This window comes from Pomacea canaliculata, linkage group LG4, assembly GCF_003073045.1.
Source record: "Pomacea canaliculata isolate SZHN2017 linkage group LG4, ASM307304v1, whole genome shotgun sequence".
NCBI classification, from domain to species: domain Eukaryota; kingdom Metazoa; phylum Mollusca; class Gastropoda; order Architaenioglossa; family Ampullariidae; genus Pomacea; species Pomacea canaliculata.
In genome coordinates, this window is record NC_037593.1 from 27,877,794 (window position 1) to 27,897,390 (window position 19,597).

At 44.1% G+C, this 19,597-nt stretch overlaps 1 protein-coding gene across 1 annotated transcript; it reads right to left on the reverse strand.

Annotated features, from left to right (window-relative positions):
* Window positions 1-12,116: 12,116 nt before the first annotated feature.
* On the reverse strand, window positions 12,117-19,597 carry LOC112562407 (glutathione hydrolase 1 proenzyme-like). The gene is made up of 13 exons (XM_025235659.1): window positions 19,276-19,597; window positions 18,532-18,688; window positions 17,855-18,073; window positions 17,588-17,713; window positions 17,231-17,328; window positions 16,876-17,068; window positions 16,552-16,709; window positions 15,895-16,047; window positions 15,479-15,615; window positions 14,897-15,084; window positions 14,456-14,699; window positions 13,793-13,906; window positions 12,117-13,120 (listed from the first exon to the last, which is right to left on the reverse strand). The coding sequence occupies exons 2-13, from the start codon at window positions 18,570-18,572 to the stop codon at window positions 12,980-12,982; spliced, it is 1,812 nt and encodes a 603-aa protein (XP_025091444.1). The 5' UTR covers window positions 18,573-18,688; window positions 19,276-19,597; the 3' UTR covers window positions 12,117-12,979.

Here is a 19,597-nt window from a genome sequence, read left to right on the forward strand (position 1 = left end):
AGCCGCTAGACAGCGCCTGCTGGTGACAGTTTGCATTGTGCTTGAGTTTGTCTCCACACACCCAACAGCCAACCCACCCACACCAACAACCACACACACTGAATCACTCACAAAAGAAAGAAAAATAGAGACAAGTCTATTACGAGGGTGATGGGATATGAGAACAATGGGGTTTTGTTCTGCATCAAGCACTCGTCATAAAAATGGAAAATAAATTGTTAAACATGAAAATAATATCATAGCTACACGCCTGAAGCACTAATGAGTGAAAATATCCAAAGTAGTAATTATCATAATTATTAGTCTATTTATAGAGCTAGTTTACTAGAAATAACTGATGTCTTACTTAGGGAATGTATGGACGCTTTCAAGTCGTTAAAAGGTTTGAAGGAGAAGAAGATGCAGAAAAAAATATCAAGAAGAGGACGAAGAAAAGGAAAAAAGACAGACAGAAAGAGGAAGGGAAAATGTCGGACTGTACAGTGTACACACTATGTGGGAGGCTGTGCCTTGGCAGAGTTTAGAACCTCATTCCCTGCGAATTTGCTGCTGATGGCGAAGTCTGAGGGAGCCTGCAACAGATGACCACGTGGTCCACGCATGAGTTCATCAACTACACCGAAAATCTCAACACGCGTTTGACAGGTGAATATATTTTTTGCATATTCCAAATAATCCACCGTAACCTACCCGGACACACTTGCAGGTCATGGAAGGGGTGGGTGAAGATTCATGTCACAAGAACCCCCCGAGGAACTGCTCCCTACAGGAAGGAGTGAATGGAGAAGGAGTGTGAGAGCGTGTGAGTGTGTGTGGTGAGGGGGACCAGGAGTTGTTTAGCAGGTCGACCCTAATCCTCATCCATAACGGCTGTCGGGTATCGTCGCTGACCGTGCACGGTGCGGGAGCAGCTCGCGCCTCCTGGTCTGCTGCAGTGTTTGATCTCACCCTCTCACCCACGCCAGCACGCCATTCGTCGGCGCCATCTTGCCCCGCGTCTGGCCCGCAGCAAGACGGATTTCTGCGCTCTCATTGGTCGGCACGAGAGGCAACGACTCCGGCAGCGTGTCGCCATCAGGCAGTCACACACACAAAAAAGAAAACTATTAAATACATTATTTCTCCAGGAAGTGGAGAGCTTGTGCGGTACCGGCTTGCCTCGTGGAGAAGGCTTGTGCGAACGTAAAGAACGGTAACTGCAAACAAACCGCACTGCAAAAAAAAAAAAAAAAAAAAAAAAATGGTGGGGGATGAGGTGAACCTAGTCTGTGGCTCTGTTAGTCAAGTTGTTAGTCTGTGGGTTCATGATATTTGTTAGTGGCTATCCCGGAAAGGAAGGAAAAAAAAAAAACCCGACAGGTGTTACATGCAGGGAGTGCCCCTAGACGGATTTGAACTGAGGGCCTCTGTAATAGTGACAAGCGTGGTTTCACCTCTACACTGTCGGGCGCCAGGTTATATGGAGATATAAATCATATACAGTCATATACAGTCTCGTCCGTCTACTCTACCTCTTCATCGAAAAATGTGTTGGGGAGGAGAGGTAGAGAGGAGTTCACAGAAATAGCGATGTCGTCACAGGCAAGGAAAAATTTGGAGAGATCCGTTTACTGCACAGCTTTTTTATTTTTTATTAAAAAAAAAAAACAAAAAAAAAAAGGAGACACAAAGTCGATGTGAGTGACAGTTACAGAGGAAAAACAGAACTGTTCACGTGACTATGGCTTTGATGGGATGCCGTGACGCTTACCTGTTAATGTGAATGTGACGTTGATGGAATGACGTCACGTTTCACTGAATGTTCACGCTTGAGTGCGTGTGTGTAATCGCACTTCCTATGTCTGTGTGTGTGTGTTTGTCGGAATCTGTAGCTTGATTGTTTTTTGGTTTGTTTGGTTTTTAATCTTTCTGATGGTGTGTTGTTTGTCCATGGGCTTTTTTGTTTGTTTGTTTGTTTGTTTCGTGCTAATGGCAAAAATAAATAAAATTTCATGCAAAATGAAGCATCAGAGGTTCATCGTAGTTCCACAACTGTTTCGGTGCGGGTTGTGGAGGGATGAGGAGGGTGTGAGGAGTGTGTATGGATGGTAAGGGGTGGGGAGGGTAGAAGAAAGTACGGTGACTAGGCAGGAACGGTAATCTGGCCGCGGGCATAATTAATTAGTCCTCAAACAATCCCCGGAAGAGACACCTGGTCAACGGGCGTCACTAAGCCGATGGGCCACAAACATGGCGGCGACAAAACGAGGGCAGAGCAAACACCGGGTGCGGGGCCGGGTAGGGTAGGGACCAGCGACGTGCTTGGAATGAAGTCTCACTGTTAGCACCCACGGAGGGTGCTCCATCACCTCCAGGGTGGGGCGGGGTAGCGTGGGTGAGGCTAGATGCAGGTGTTAAAGAGATATATACCTGTGGACCAGAAAGTGTGAAGGCCATCACTACTATCATCACCATGGTTACGAGAGGTTGTGGATGTTGGATGGTTGAGCTTTACGCCGTGCCAGCAACTAAGATTATCATGGCGAGAGACTTGTGTACGAGGAGTGGAGACTAGGAAACGATAAATTAATATTTGTATTATTGTAAAACTATGTAGACAATTAAGTACAAAATTGCATGTGTGTGTGATAATAAGATAATATAAATCTGCATACAGTGGTGGGTAGCTTAAATTCACGGAATTTATTTATCGTAAAAGAGTGTGAACTTAAGTGAACAAATTTATAAACATTTGAATTTTTTTTTGAAATTTTCTTTGAATTTTTTTTGGAAATGTATTTCTTGTGAGATGTATGTAAAACATGTTAAACATAATATATAAATATATTTTATTTTATAAAGACTCGACAAAGCTCTTCACTGAGCATTTTGCAAATCGATGACATCACACACAGACAGGAAGCTTCAAAGTTTGAAAGACTTGTCGTCTTAAAGGACAACACACCTTGAAAACTTTTCAGGTGGTGATGAAGGGAGGAACAGCCTTCAGAAGCGTCCTGAGAGCGCATGCGCGGTGGGGTGTCAGACCAGCCTCGTTGTGGCTTGCACGCCTCCCGGCGGCCGGAAGATGCAGGGCGACGCCAGGAGAGACAACAACACTGAAAGTCGATATGCAGGTGCACAAGGGCGATAAATCATCAGCTGTTTGTGTCGTCACATGTGACACCGCGGGAGTAGCACGCCCCTGATCTATCAGCGCCCTATCTGGTGACGCGCACGAGGACCCTCCTGGCGAGCACGAGAGGCGTTCGAATGGCTTTGAAAGCATTAGACCGTTGGCCGCTAATGGAAGTTCGGTTATTAGAATTTAATTCGCAGACGATGTTAGCATGGAGGTGGGTGGGTGGGTAGCTGGGTGGGTGAGGGAGGAGGTGAGCATGGGAAGTTTGTGTGTGAGTCGGTGTGGGGGGTGAATAAACTGAGAGGAGACGTGAAGGTGTACAAAGTGAGGGAAGGGGAGGATGACAGGGAGGGGTAGATAGTGTTACCCAAGCGGTGAGCGACGCCAGCGGTCGCGACCACAGTCTTTTCTGGCGGTGGCGCCTTTTTTGACAATGGGCGACAGCTCCCCAAGTTTGAACAGTCAACGGTCAGGCTTTTAGCAGCTTGGTGCTGGAGCTTGGCACGTCACTTCCCCTCCCTCCCTCCGACTTTGTACAACCTCCCTCCAGTCACCATCACCCCTATAATGCACTCGAACTCTTGTACCTGGTTTCCTCCACCATCAAATCTTTTCTCCAGCTCTATGTTCTCTTAGACAGGTATCATGACGAGATATGACATTCTGGGTTTTTATTTTTTAATTTATTTTTTTTGCTGTTTTTGTCTTGTTTTTGTTTATTAGTTTGTTCAATACGTAACCTCGGGCTGTCGAGATCTTAGCTCATTCCCCGTTGACCCCAAAACGATCAGAATTACGAACTGAATACCCAAGGTGCAAACATATTTTAAAGGCTGTAGTGAGGTACGCGCTGTCACCTGTACTGTTTAATATGAAAACCATTTTGCAAAACCCTTCACGACCATCACATTTCCATTTCCATTGGTGGAACACCGATATCCAACTTTGCAGACGACTTTGACCTGATAGAAGGTACCTACAGGGAACTTGCAAGTCTTACCATCAGACTGGTGTGTCCATCATCTGCTTCTGCCAGTAATATACACCAGTCAAAGAACGAATGAACGAATGAATCACTATTAATGTATACCTTGTGTTTTCGTGCACCTTGTGGTCTGAAGTTTACAAATTAATTATTAAAGTTTAATCACTGTCAGGAGTTCCATATAAAGGCATAAATGCTCTGTATTTACCTGTAAACTTAAAATTGAAAATGGTTTCTTTGTGTTTCTAAACTACAGATCCCTAACAATCCTCCGCTGTCTGGCACCTCCCTGTTTACCTTCAAGACCAATCAAAATGAGAGACGTGGACCTTTATGCAATACTCGAGGTTATTGATAGTCAAAGCCCTCTACCAACCCTCCAAAGCCGGAGTACGAGAACAATGTCCATGAACTGCAGCGACATCACCAGGAGAAAAAACTGTTCCTTTGTTGCCGAACACAAACACAGCAAATAAAACCTCCGCCTGGGGTCTGCAGGGGTCTGCAGGGGTCTGCAGCCCTCCCCCTTACCTGTCCTCTTTGCTTCGTGGAAGTCGGAGGCTAGTTTGGAAGCGGATGGCCCTTTGAAACCCATGGTTATCGGTGCACATGTCAGAGGTGATAAGCCATGGTTTTTTTCACCGAGGTAATGAGGGAGCAAACAGGTTTTGTCGGCGCACGAAGGGGAGGCGACAGTTGTGCGACGTGTGCGGCACGGCCGACCAGCGCGGTGGCTGATGGGACAGCTTTCCCCCGCCGTCAAGTCATCTCTGTCGGGCTTAGAACTGATTCCATGGACCTGACCTCAGACAACCAGGCCAACTGAACTCCTGTCATGGCGCCAGCCGGATGGTAAACAGTCTGGAAGTCATTGTAAAGTATTAATTCCTCAAATCTGAGCACAGAACTCGGTTCCGTTTGAGAGATTGGGATATCTCACCTCTCACCTGGGTTTGGGATGAGGTCGAGGCCTCGCTGCCAGCCACGTCACAAAGGTAGGTTCTGGGTTTATTGGCATGTGCTGGAAGTCCTCCTGGCTGCGGTCTTCATTGCCGTGACAACATCACAAGGTATTTTTGTAACAGACTAATGACAGAGAGATGTTGAATGATGACTAGTTATCACTTTGATTATGTAAAGTTTAGTCCAAGATTCCTTAAATCTGGATTGACCCCTTCTTCACTTCTGTTCTCGACGGTCAGTTCAACCACAAGTCGTTGGCTAATGTCAAAGTCAAGCAATCCACCCCACCACCACAACCACCGCCACCTCCACCATCACCACCACTACTGCTTCAACGACAATATTGATCACGTGTCTGGGTGGATTTTTTTTTTTTTTTGTATAGTCGGTGAGCTTCTTGTCCTCTCGCATCGCCTGGGCAAAAGACACCAGCCTCGCTCCAGCCTTTAATCTTCGTCCATCTCCGCGCCTCGTGTCTTCCTGCAGGCGTGACCACCTTAAGCGCCGTGACGCACGCCACCTCGGTGTCCGCGACGTCATTAAGGTGGTGGTGCCGACCGCGATGGTGGTAGCGCCAGCATCTTCCCCTTCGTCTCCTTACCTGCTGTAATTCTTACCTGTGCACCGGTGGCTTCAAAGTTGTCTGGCCGAAGAAATAAAAGCAGTGGCGGTGTTTTAAGTCTTCCGCCCGCGGCCTCATCAGACATCACACGTTGTCGCGTGCACCCGGTGAGTGTGGCCGTTGCTTCTAGAATGTTCTGGCCTCCATTGCTTGTTAACACAGCGTCTAGCGAGTTGTCTGGAGTTGTCTCTGTTTTTATAAAATAAAAGTTGTGGAGTATTTTCAAACTCGTGTTGAGTTTTCGTTGTTTTTGTCCACCGAAGAATAATGTGAGTTTTGCGGTATATAGCTTCGTGTACAGCGCGCGTGCATGTGTGTTCACTCATCACGTGACGGTTAAATTGTGTGAACATCCGTGACGTCATGCTTCAATTACAAACGAGGCTTGTGTTCGGCGTCTGAAGGGAGTGGAAAAAAAAATCTCCAACAAACTTCATCCTTGTGTGAAATCTTTAAATTTCGAGATTTTGCTGTCAAAAAAAAATTTAATTTTGTTTTTTTAAAGGAAATTTTCGTTTCTTCTGCTGTCAGCACGAAAGGTCTTTTTGTTTGCTTTGAGTCACCTCGTCTCCATCCATTCTCTATGGATGCAGGGAAGCCATATTTTACTTGGATTTTACTATGATTATATTTATGCATGTACCTGTACCTTTCTGTATGTCATCAGTTCGCTGTATACCAGGTTGGATGGAGAGAGAGAGGAAGATGAAAGGCTTTGAACTTTCGTACACAAACGTTTACAAACGAGAATTAATGTTGGTATACTTATATACATGACACTGGAGGCTCAATACAACAGCCTTCACCTGTAAGAAGAGTTGAAAAAGTTTACCTGAAAATGTCACCAACTTTTCTGATCCTTTGCTGACTTTCTTTGTTTTTGTTTGGTTTTTGGTGTTGCTGTGGTGTTTTTTGTTTTGTTTGTTTGTTTTTAATGTCTCTTGCTTCAAATTTTTTTCACCCTTGTCGGGTATTTTGATCCTCAATGCGAGAGAAGAGAAAAAAGCAGTAATCCATTCATTATCAATGTCTTGCAGCTGCAGTGAAAGTCACGGGCCTTTTAACGACCCTTGACATACCGTGGTCACGCGATGGACACTTGCAAGAGGCGGACAAGACGAGAAACAACAACAAATAACAAATATAATCATAATGGTTTAGACACAAAGGGAGAGAAATGGGAAAAAAAACCCAAATAAAGGACAGACAGAGAGAGAGAGAAAAAGGGAGTAAACAAAGAAAGTAAGAACTAATAAGAAATAAAAAGCAAGGAAACCAAAATAAAAACAGAAGCAAAGAACCGAATAATTGACAATGCGGACGAATGAGCAGAGAAGGTTGTGGAGGAGGGTTGAAAGAAGTGGTGAGGGATGGACCGGTGAAAATCTCATTAATAGGAGGGAGGGAAGTAGACAAAGGTAAGTCCAAATGAACGGTCGCAGTTCGTCCTCTGATCATTAGACGATGAGATCTGAACCCACGACTCTTGTTGTCGACAACAACTTTTTAAAAATGTATTTTTCTTATGGAGACAAATGGTTCCAAACGCGAAACCAAGGTTGACAGCGGGAAGGATGACTAAATTAATCTGATCTGTTTTCGAGAACATACGACAGTTTGACAAAGTTCACACAGTGATGTGCAAACCACTGCTGATGGAGGTGGACAATAGGTGTCTGCAGCTTCTGTCACCTCGTGCTGTGTGGATGCTGCAGCCATCAGGATGATGGTGAAATGAGTTTCCCATCTACACACCTCCCGGCTTGTTAAGCTCAGAGGCAGTTCAGGCTGACAGGTCATGGATCATCGAAACCGCATCGCTCTCTCTCTCGAAAAGCATGATGGGAACGAAGTTTTAAATCCTTCCATAAACTTGACACCATGGAGACAATGAAATGTCATCTTTCTTTCACCCGCTTTCGGTTTTGCTTGTTGGAATTTATATTTTTGCTTTTAATTCTATCCCGAGAAGCGAATCAGTTGGTCTCTCAAGGAATTATTTTGAAAAGAAAAAAAATCTATCTCAGTAAAAGTTTCTGTGCTGTATCTTAACACCAAAGTCTGAACTGGTGATGGAAAAAAAGAAACGACATCATCCTCGGATGCACCCAAGGACCTGCTGCCCTCCACAGAGGTCAAGGCTGTCTGACAGCTGGGGTTCACCGGTTTACTCATTTGCCTTCCACTACATGACATTTACAGGGTCAAGGCAGAGATTTGATGGCAGATAACTGCTGGCAGGGAAAGTAGGGAAGTTTATAGCAGAAGTGGAAAAGATAGAGACCAAGATGTCTCATCTGAAACTACACAAAGGGGGATAACCTTAAAAAAATGAAAAAAAAATGCGTACGAAATAGATAAATAAATGCTAGAAAATAAAACAACTTGGAAAACAGAACTAGAAAGAATAAAAGGTAAGTTAAAAAGAAAAGAAGTAAAATATTGCTGCAAACATCAGTCAACATTTCACTTTCATCGTGTTTATTTAAACAGAAATATTTATGACAGAGACGGCAAGGAACAATCATCAGTGAGTTATTTTATCTTAAAAAGTACAAGTGGATGTGATGAATAGGTCCTTCGACTGTAGACACCATTGGGTGCCTCGATCCTCCTCCCCCCATACAATGGTTTATCTCTTTTCTGCCTTGTTTTTCCTTTACTTTTCTTTCTTTCTTTCTTTCTTTCTTTCTTCCTTCTTTCGTCATTCTCCTCCAGTTTCCTGCTCTTTGATGGTCTCCTTCAAAAAGACTCAGGATGCAGTCCGGAAGAGCGAGGAGTGCTAACTGCAGTCCACTCCAGGTGTAAGGCAGCGGCTCGGCTTCTGGCCTTTAACAAGTTTCCTGTCGCCACCAACTCCCTGCCGCAGACCCTGGTCCTTACAGGGTAATGAGCAGGACACATCGCAGACAGGGACATAACGTGTTTGATGTCCAAAGACCCTGGCAACTGGACACCGGAAACTGCTGGCGCGGTGCACTCAAGTGGCCTGCGATTAGCGCCGTGTACACGGATTCTCGCCAGATTCTCGCCAGATTCTCGCCAGATTCTCGTGTAATTTAGCAAGAAGTGGCCTACAGTCGCCTGGAGGTTCAAGGCTCACCTTCACCACACTTTCTGCAGGTAAATATCAGGTGGAACTGTCTTTTGCTATATCTTATTCATTAGTTTGCAGGAACTGCTGTTGTTGTTGTGTCCTGCTAATTAGTATTTTTGAACGGGTGATTTTGCTACATTCTTGCTAATTGCACAGATAAGCTTTCATTGTTGTCATCTTTTAATAAATAATGCGCAAAAAAATTCTGTTCCTCTAGCCTGCTAATCAGAAAGGAACAGGTGTCTTATTGGTTCATCAGATGTCATCTTGTTGTCAATCTTTGAGTTTAAGGAATTTTTATGTTTGAAACTTAATTGTTTACTCGACAGACCATAAAGTTGTTTACGAATATGTGATTTGTCAACACCGACTTCATTTGTTGATGTTGTGTGGGAGAGAGGTGTTTGTTTGTTGGTTGGTAATGTTTGGCATGGCATGGGTCTTGGAGCAATCAAATAGGGATAATTGTCTGAGAAATATCTTGGTTGTGTTGTAAAATGAGATGATGAAAAAATAGATGTTCCCTGAATAATGAAATGTTTCTTGTTCGATTGAAATATTTACATTAAGGGATTATGGTAGCTGGGTGACGTAGTCATTAAAAAACACAAACACTTGCCTTTGAATCAAACAAAGGGATGAGCGAGGACAGGAGGGAACACCAGGTGTCAGTCCCAGCACCTCCGGTGTGTCCGACAGGTGGGATGGAGTGAGAGCGCCGCCAATAAACAAGTCGTGTAGCACCTGGCTGACGACACCGCCTTCAGCAGTAGCCTCCCCTGCGCTGTCCTACAGACGTGCCCCCGTCTCGCAAGGGGGATCACTCTCATGGCCACACGTTCTGCCGCAGGGACGTTCACTCCAGCAGCTGAGGACTGTGTAACAAGGATGAGCGTGATGAGGTTTGGGAGAGGGACGTGGAGGGACATTGTGTGTGTGGGGGGAATGTAAGGGGCGTTGGGGGGAGGGAGAGGAAGCTAGAGACAGGGGGGAGGGTAGGATGATGTAAGCACACAACATACATGCATTGTCACCGATTCTCCACCTTATATGAACCTCGGCACCTGTCACCCTGTCTAACTAGAGACGATATTCTTCAGTTCGTAAAATATTTTTCCGGTTGTTGATTTTTCTCATCACTCTATCTTCTTACAGATCATCATCATGACTAATGACACTGTCATTGTTGGTGAGCTACTTCACCTCCAAACGAAACCAATTTTTGCTTCGAAGCGTGGGAAACGAACAGGAAGGTAATGATCACCCAGGTAACATCTAGTCGCCCCCATCACACCAGTCTGCACACCTAGGGTATGACACGATGCCAAGGATGATTCAACAGTGTCTTCCACCCCACCGCCAGAACCGAGAGAGTGGGGTGGGAGGATGGGGCTGGGGATGAGGGGGAGGAAATCCCTCTGAGCCTTATTTCACTTATCAGCACTCAAACACTTCGGCCAAAGTTTTATGAAACATTGAGGGCCGTTCGCACATCAGTCTTTGTCAAAATCCTTTTTGCTCTATCGTTGCATCTCGCACGGTGGCGCTCATATTTCGCGCCTAAGTTGTTATTCGGGATTTCGAGGTTTATGTGAAATCTCGTCCACTGAATCTAGACATTAATTTCTTAACGTTCTTTCTTTCTTTCTTTCTTTCTTTCTTTCTTTCTTTCTTTCTTTCTTTCTTCTTTTCTTTCTTTCTTTTCTTTCGTTCTTTCTTTCTTTCTTTGTTCGTTTGTTTGTTTGTTTCCTTCTTTTCTTAACACACACACATACACATATCCAAACACAAACACACGCGAACATACGGTCTCATTCCTTCTCTCTCTCACACACACAACATATATATACACACACACACGCTCTCTCTTCCTTTTCTCATTTGCCTTCCTCTAATCTTCATCTCTGTCGCATCAAACATTTTTAATAAATAATACAGTTATCCCATTTAATACACACAAACACGTAATGTAATTCTGTATTTTGCTCTAGCGATGAAAACGTCTTCATGTCTTCGAGAATCAGTTTCCCTTCTTTAAATTCTTTCTTCCTTGTTTTATTTATTTTTTCTATGGGAAGCCAAGCAACTAAGCGATTCCCTGATATATTTTTTGTGAAGGTGAAGTGACAGACTGCAATGAAGACTACCAATCACAGCATGAGCGGCACCAAAGGGGAATTAATCGCCGCATGAGGGTGCTGCCAGCAAAATGGCGTCATTCTGTGCAAAGTGAAGTATTAAGATAAGAGATATGGCGGCCACAAGGCTGGCAGTATCACAGCAGCTAGCTCCACGTGTACACCCACCCCTGCGTCGACTGCAGGGAGATAAACTGCCAAGATCATAAACTTCCTTAACTCTCCATGTCTCTACAGTGATGGATGGCACTCGACAGACAGGAATTTGGGATTATTTCCTCTGAAAGCGTTTTTTAAAAAATCTTTTCGGATGGGGGTCAAGTCTTTTACTTATGCGTCCCAAGGTAATATATTTTTGACCCGTGTTTCAAAAATAGCCAGAAGCAAAATTGCCTTCTAAACTTGTTTATTTGTTCTATCCATTCTTTCGTCGTCTCCTCTTCTCCACCTTTTATTTATAGTTTTACTCTCCCCAACCCCACCCACAACCAAAAGCTCTCTCAAAAAAATCAAATTCTGGACAAACACTCAATCTACAGAAATACTTATACGATCTGAGTAAACTCTTACTCTCAAGGAACCTTGGGTTAAAGAAGAGTTCGACTTTCCTTTTCGCGTCGTTGCGCTCATCTATCAAGAAGACGAGACGGGGAGAGCAGGCATCCATGTTGGACAATCGGATCCAAGATGTTTGACGAGCCGACGCCTCGTTTTGGTGAGAAACGGGTAGACAGCCTCGGGATTGCGTCTAACCACATTTGTCACTAGCTCACTGGGGTCAAAGGATAAATCTGCTCATGGATGGGTGGATGAGTGAAAGCAGATTACAACATGTCCATGTGGCCGCGCGTGCGTGTATGACAGTTTTAGGACAGCGTGAGAAAGAGAAGACAGTAAAAGTGTGTGTGAGAGAGAGAGATGAGAAAGAAAGGACAGCTTGTAACAGTAAATTGTTGACATGTACTTTGTTAAATGCATGCTGTGAAGGTGGCCATCAAGAATGATTCACTCCACCCCACCCACCCACACATATATATATGCACAGAGGCATACATGCATATGAACGTAAACACTGTATAGCAGGTAAAAACAATTATCATATATGCATCTGATTACATGGCATGGTGAATGTACTCATTGCCCCACATCTCTCCAACACATACAATGAATGCAGAGAAAGCAGAGGGGTATATAGAAAACAGTTGAGATCATTTAATATAATTCTTCAGATGAAGAGGGGCGAAAACAAAAGTACTATAAACCTTATTACAAAGATTTAGTTTGTCAATCTAATCCTCTAATTACATCTAAATGCATTTAATGATAGTTTAAATGATCAGAAAACTTTCTGGAACTGTAATGTCTGTTCAGAAGAAAGGTTCAAATATATGATCCGTCTCTAAGAAAAATCGGTATGATCATTTTCAAAGCCACTACAGAAGAAGTAAAATGTACAACTCCTTTGTCAAAGGCTAAACAACATCAGCAGGTCTCGATAATATCACTGGTGAAATTTTAAAGTCCTCAAATAACAGAACAACTCACTGACACAACATACTTCAATTACTTCTCCAGAAAAAATAATTTAACCACTCCAGTAGAAAGATGATATAAAGCATCCTCATAACTACAGAGGCAGGTAACTGAAAACGGAAGCATTTTGTGACTTAAGGTAGATTAGCTAGCTAATAACAAAAGAATGCACTTTCTGTAGCTAGTTCTAAAATTCTGTAACCTTTCTATCTTTGGTGAGTGAAGAGTTTAGAGAGTACTCCTCATGTACCCACTTACCACCCGGGTAGATGAAGCACGCTGCGCCACACAGGAATCGAACCTGCTAGTGTCAGTACCGCCAGTGTTGTAAGCACTCCGCAGGTCCATTCCCTTACATCACTGATGGCAACTCACAAGCTGAATGATTACAAACGAGAGGGACAGAGGTAGAGCGGGGGATGTTTGTTTGGAAGGAAAGTGCTTCTACTTTGCAGAGATTTTGCATGGTCGGCGGGGTAGGTGATAAATGATTTGAGTGAAGAGACAAGAAGTGAATGGATTAATATCCATCTGGAGAGCCGCCGTCTCGAAAATCGGAGACTGCATACAGTCGACTTCCTTCATTCAAGATGGCCTGCACCACGGATGGCCAGTGCGTAGCGACTCTGTGTCCCTTGGCAACGAGACCTTCTATAATTTCCTGCAACAAGCGCCAGGCTGACTGGTTATGGACTAGAAGGGAAGGGTACATTCGAGATTCAGTACATCACCTTACCTATCTAATGACCAGTGGTCGGAGTTATATAAAGTGATCGCAGGGCTTAGCTACAGACTTAAAGCTTTGCGAGGTTCTGTGTAATTAATTAGGAGGTCAGCTGGTAATCTATGGATCCCTGTCTTGTGCACACTGTGCAGTTACTCCTGCATAAGGCTTGCTAAGGGCTGTAGGTAGTGAGTAAACATCAGAGCTTAGCTTATATTGTGTCAAATCTACCAGGGAATCCACCTGCTGGTCACTAAGCCAGGTAAGTCGTGGACAGGTGAGTGAGCTAGGTGTGTGGTGGGACATGTCAACGAGGCAGGTGAATAGTGAGACAGGTCATGGGCAGTCAGCAAAACTCAAGCCTTCTGAGAAGACGCGTTTTTTAAAACGATAAATAAAAAAAAATGTCTAGGAAATCTAAAGGTTTGCGAACCTATTTTTTACAGATTAAACAGAGAGAGAGAGAGAGAGAGAGAGAAAGAGAAAAGTGCACGTATAAATGACAAGGAAGAAGCCGTCCATTAGCTCCTTCATGTGCTGTTGGAGAAAATTGTTCAGAATCAGCTCATCCTGTTAAGTCAGCTCAGCAACTGTAAAATGGCCATCTACCTTCGGGAAACCTTCATCCACATCAATCTCTGGTGGAAACAGCTGGTGATGCAATCTGGGATCGTCCACTGCTGCCACTAAAGAGCTGTTAAACCAAAGCGTCCTCATCGCTACCTACGCCAAAGAAAGCATCTAACATTAACTCCCTTGTTAATAAGATAAAAGCATCTAAATTCAACTTTAAAATACGTGAACAGTATGGTTCATTTTTAAAAATTATTAATAAAAATAATTTTTCCAACAAATTTAAACTTTTACTGTAAGGAACTTTTTAAAAATGCTTAATCCCAGATACTTTAGTTCCGACGCAGAATATAAAAGTCTCTTCAGACAGCAATCATTACATTACACTTTATTGTGTAGTGTGTGGGGATCGGAGACGCGAACCCAACTTACGGCCAGTCTAAGGGACGCAACTACCTAATTGACACGTGCCTGCCCAGCGCAAGACTGTATGGCTTACCTCCCTTATATAGAAAATAATAGTGGTCCAAACGAAAATATGAACTCTGCAGCCCTGAACTTCTCTCAACATATTTCGGACAAGAACGCAAAGAAAAAAAAAAAAAAAAAAAGAAAAGAAAGAAAACCAACAAACAAAAAGAAAAACCTTGGTTCCTAGTAACTAAAAATATCTATAAGACTTAGGGGTAACATACAGACCAGGGCAGTAGACGTCGTAATCTTGGTCCCACCAGTCCCACCAATCACCAGTTTGACCTCTCCTGTCTTGGAGTCAACGAAAACGCTTGGGGTCATGGAGGACAAAGGTCGCTTGCCAGGCTGGATGAAGTTGGCCGGGGAGGCAGGGACGTCGAAGGCGTTGGTGGTGTTCGGGGTGGAGAAGTCGTCCATCTCGTTGTTGAAGATGATACCCGTCCTGCTACCCTTCATTTTAGAACCAAAGCTGAGATCAGAAGGTAGAAAGAGCAAAGCAATTATAGAGACGCTGCTACTGATGATGATGAGGAGGAGGAGGAGGACGACGACGACGTTTAGAAAGCATACAAGGGAACCAAAGCCCTTTGTCCTGAATACACTAACAAGTCAAACGTTTCCAGCAAATAAAATTAACCGTAGCTCCATCTTGTGACCATGACTTACTGTAGGTTAACTGTGGTGGTGATGGCCACGGCGTTGCCCTCGCTGTCAAGCACTGAGATGTGGGTAGTGCCATGGTCATTCTTGTTGAAGAAAGACGGCTCGTAGTAAGAGATGTCGTGTGTTTTGTCGTCGCTGATCTTGGCGCGTATCTCCTGCCCTACTTCCGGTGACGTCATATTCCGCACCAACTGCAACGCCCAAAGAGAGGTTGGAGGAGATCAAAGGTTACGACATGACCCTACTCATAAACACTCTTCGGATGTTCTCAAACCCTTCAAAGCTCAACTGTCTGCTTAATGTACCTCCTCCTTCTGACAAATCCATTCTTCGATTTCTATCCAACAACTGATCAGATCCACATTTGCGACAAACCGCAAACAATAACTGTACCATTAACATAAACCCTGATAGTAGAATAGTAATGACTTCCTTCATAATTCACAATTAACCCTGTAGAATACAACAATCCGATTCTTTCAGTTAACGAAGTAATCTGTTGTTTTGAGGGTGATACTGGTAATTTTTAGGAAGTTGGCAAGTGCCAGCTTGATAGCATCACGTGACCTGTTAACCAAGGTCTACCTGTGAAATGTTGAGGAACTTGGGGTCGCCCAGTTCTGACCGCTTGGCGTAAGCGAACTTCATGGCTTCTACAATGCGGTGGTAGGTCAGAACCGCCTTGTCTGTCGTCGACATGCTGTCCGGGGTGAACCCATAGCCTGCGGCACATTCATGTGTCAATGTCTAAGAATACGGACATTGGAATATCTTTTCTTCCGACATTTTCATAGAACTAACATCCAGACATAAAACGTTTTTGTGTTTGACTTTACCATCACAATAGTATGGCCACATTTATCTCAATAAACAAATATTTTAATGGAGGCACCTGACAAAATGTTACTGCTCCCTTCATGTCGGTATCTCGACCTTTGTGCCTGACCGGAGCTATATACCTACCCACTCATGTACCCGTGCGAGACCCTGTTGTCACTCACCAGACAAGATGTTAAAGATGTACCCGAGCACCACTCCACTGCCGGGTAGCGGCATGGTATACACTGTCAATCCAGATGATTTCACATCGAAAGTGAGCGGGAACGTGACGTCAACAGTGTAACCGGCCAGGTCCTCCCTCGTGATGGTGCCATCTGCAATTAAATAACTTCATATGAACCCTTTCTCGCTTCCGGACTTAAAAGATGCATTTTGTAAATATAGTTTCGATTGAATAAGTTTTTTTGTGGTTTGAGTGCACAAGATTTACTGTAATCACTATCTCTTAAAAGTCATCTTGTCTTAGACATATGCGAGAAGAATATAGAGAAAATGTATAACTTCATCTTTTCTCTTTGTTGTGCGGGAAAAAACTTGAGCACACGCGCATGATGCTGATCCCTGCATTTTACATGATTACTAAAGGCATTGATGATGATGATGATGTTGATGATGATTGATGATGATTGATGATTGATGATGATGATGATGACTAAAGATTTTATGAATAAATGTAAGAAGAAACAATAAGTAATAAAGGTAGAACTTTAACACAAAAATAGGAACCTTAATCTGCGAAATGAAAAGAAATCAGACAGCACACCTCATTTTTTTCTAGCACCCTTTAAATAATTCTCTTTCTGATCCAAAGTACACACTGCTGTCCCGGATGTCATCTACGATCATCTGTGAAAGCGTCCCGTTGTAGAAAGCATCAACTCCCTCATCGGCGATGATCTGTAGGGTGTGGGCCAGCTTCTCCCTGCGAATCAGGGTGCCGGGTGGCACAACCTCCTTCTTGGAGTCGAAGAGAAAACTTGGGACAGAGAGTACAGTCACAATCACCAACGCCAACAGACAGCCTGCATACACTACCCCGTTCTCTCACTCTGTCTACTTTTACACCTCTATTCACGTCCTGGCAGTGTTATTCCCAAAGTCAGTCATTATCCTCTCCTTACCCTGTTCCCGCACGTGCTCACCTGAATTCTGGGTTATTCACCAGCTCACTCTTCTTTTCCACTGCATCGTTATACTGAGCCTGAGTTAGTGGTGCCCCCTGGCGACACAGGTCGATGGTAGGGGTCAGCAGGTCCCTCCACGGAAGTCGCCCATGATCCTGGTGCAGCCGCCACAAACCCTTCAGTTCCCCCGGCACCCCGATGGCCAGACCCCCTGCCACCCGAAACAGGATGAGGTCACGAAACTGACTCTAGGTTATGTCGACATAGGTTGTTTCCATTGCATACAAAAATAAAATAATTAATAAATAATACAATATTACTTACGGGTGACGTCACTCACGGTAAGTAGACAAGTTCTGGTGACATCACTCACCGTAAGTAGACAAGCTCGGGTTGTTGACAAACATGTCCTGAGAGGCGGCAGCAGGTGCTGTCTCTCGTGCGTTGATGGCGATGGCCAGTCCGGAGGTCCTGTAACGGTAGTGCAGTCACCGTCATGTGGTTCATAGACTTTCAGTCACCAGCTCTGTTGTCACCAATATTGCAGTCACCAGTAACACAGTTGCCAGCATTACAAAGGCTTTAAGGAGGGAACCCCAAATGGGAGAAGCAGTCAGATGGGAAGATCATCTTAACCCAATCGCTTTATAATGCAAATCCTCCTGAAAAACGTTTGAATGAAACCTGCCCGCAAGTTATCGGTAACTAAAGCATCCAGGTGTGTACCTACCTGTTGTAGAAGACAATAAAGGCCCCGCCTCCTATACCCGAGCTCTGCGCGTTCATGAGTCCTTCACAGATAACCGAGGCAACGGCAGCGTCGACGGCATTGCCTTTCTTGCCGCCCATGATTTCGCTGCAATGGTACAGAATGTTGAAATGTCTGTCTCCACTCCAGTCTGGGAATTTACTAATGTCTGTCTCAGTCATGAGGATCTTAAATCACTGTAGCGACCACCTTTCTCTCCTTCTCTCACTCTTTTGATTGATTACTCACGTGCCAATCTTGGAGCACATCTCCGAGTCGGCCGCCACTGTGGCGAAGCGGTATTCGCCATGACCAGACTTGAACTTCCGACTTTGCTCGCTGTCACCTGGCATCTCACATGTCTTGTCGTCACGTGACCGAAGACCCACCCCCAGACCAATCGCCAACCCGATGCCAATGATGACGGCCGCTCCTAGAACAGCGAGGACGATGGCGCGGCTGTTGGATCTGTTGAGACATCAATGAAATGAATAACCAAGCGCAGGACTAAACAAATAAGATAATAAAATTTAAAATAAAAGATTAAAGCTATATAGGTTATATACCTCTCCGAGTGCGCAAAAGAGGAAAATATTATAAAGCCTCGAAATAATACAGACATAAACCGTCTCGAAAACATGTCTGGTTTTAATTTTAATGTGAAATTTATTTCAATGGACTGAATAGGAATATTCATATCTACATTGAAACCAATCAGAGCGCAGCGGAGATCAAACGCGCTTCCTGTCACGTTCCCTTCACTTTCGGTGGACTGCATGTCTACTGTAGTTCAACTCTGACCTATCAGGTTTTATTTACACGAGGTTTACCGCAAAAAATTAAAATGTTTATCTCATAAACAGACACACACACAATCTCGATAGCAAGCACACACACACATGCATCAACATATGAACAAAGCTCACCTGGAAGGCCGTCCCTTCTCCACATCGTATCCACTGGCCATTGCTAACACCTGTTCTTGTCTTTCCTTCCACTGCTGAGACGAACTACATGCGACCTACAACCGGAGACGCAGGACAGAATGTCTGTTGTCTACCTACCTGTCGTAGGCAACTGCACCTGGAGCAGGATGCACACTTTTTACACGTGTCTAAACACATATTTGTCGCGAGGTAATTTGTCTGAGTGATACAAAAATCTCGCGCTGTTTAGAAAGAAATATGTTAATGAGCTGTAAAGGTAACCATAAATAAGTCAAAGAACATTCTGACAAAGAGCTTTAGCGTTTGTTGTAGCCGTCGAGGTATTTCCATGTCACCAGGTGTGTAAACCTTTACGAAGGTGTTTGACAGGTGTAGCATGAAGCAGGGTGGGCAAACATGGGGGATACATCAGCTCCAACTACAAGCATTTATATGCCAAGATCACCAGTGTAGTTCTCAACAATGTAGTGGACTAGGTTCAGAACTACGGTTGAACTTTGACATGGTTGTATAATTATAATTTCTGCAGTTTCGTCTTGCTCACTCTTTAAAAAATAATTTTATATTCCTTTATGTTTTAGCAACATGTAGCTGTCTTATGAGGAGAATGTCATGTTCGTTTGTTATGTTATTACTCCTGTAGTTTGTAAAATGTAATGTAGACATAGGAATGTTATTATGTGATATCCCCCGCCTTTCTTTCACCAGCTGTTCATGACTTACCTCTGGGCTTATGGCCAAGATATCAACGTGTCAAGAAGATGGTCTTCTCATTCTTCCTGTACGTGTACAAGACTTGGAGCATGACAACAGACAAAAAAAGAGAATATATTACACGGATGTATGTCACAGAGGGGGATATGAGGCTAAGCAGCCAGCACATCGAGGGTAGCCGAGCCCCACCTGTCACGTGACTCACAGGTTTTTCTTGTTTTTGTTTTGTTTTGTTTTTTCTATAGGGAGAATGAAAGGGGGAAGACCACTTCACTTCCCAAGGAGACACGGCAAGTGAAGGAACACTGTGTGTAGGGGAGGAGAAGCTAGA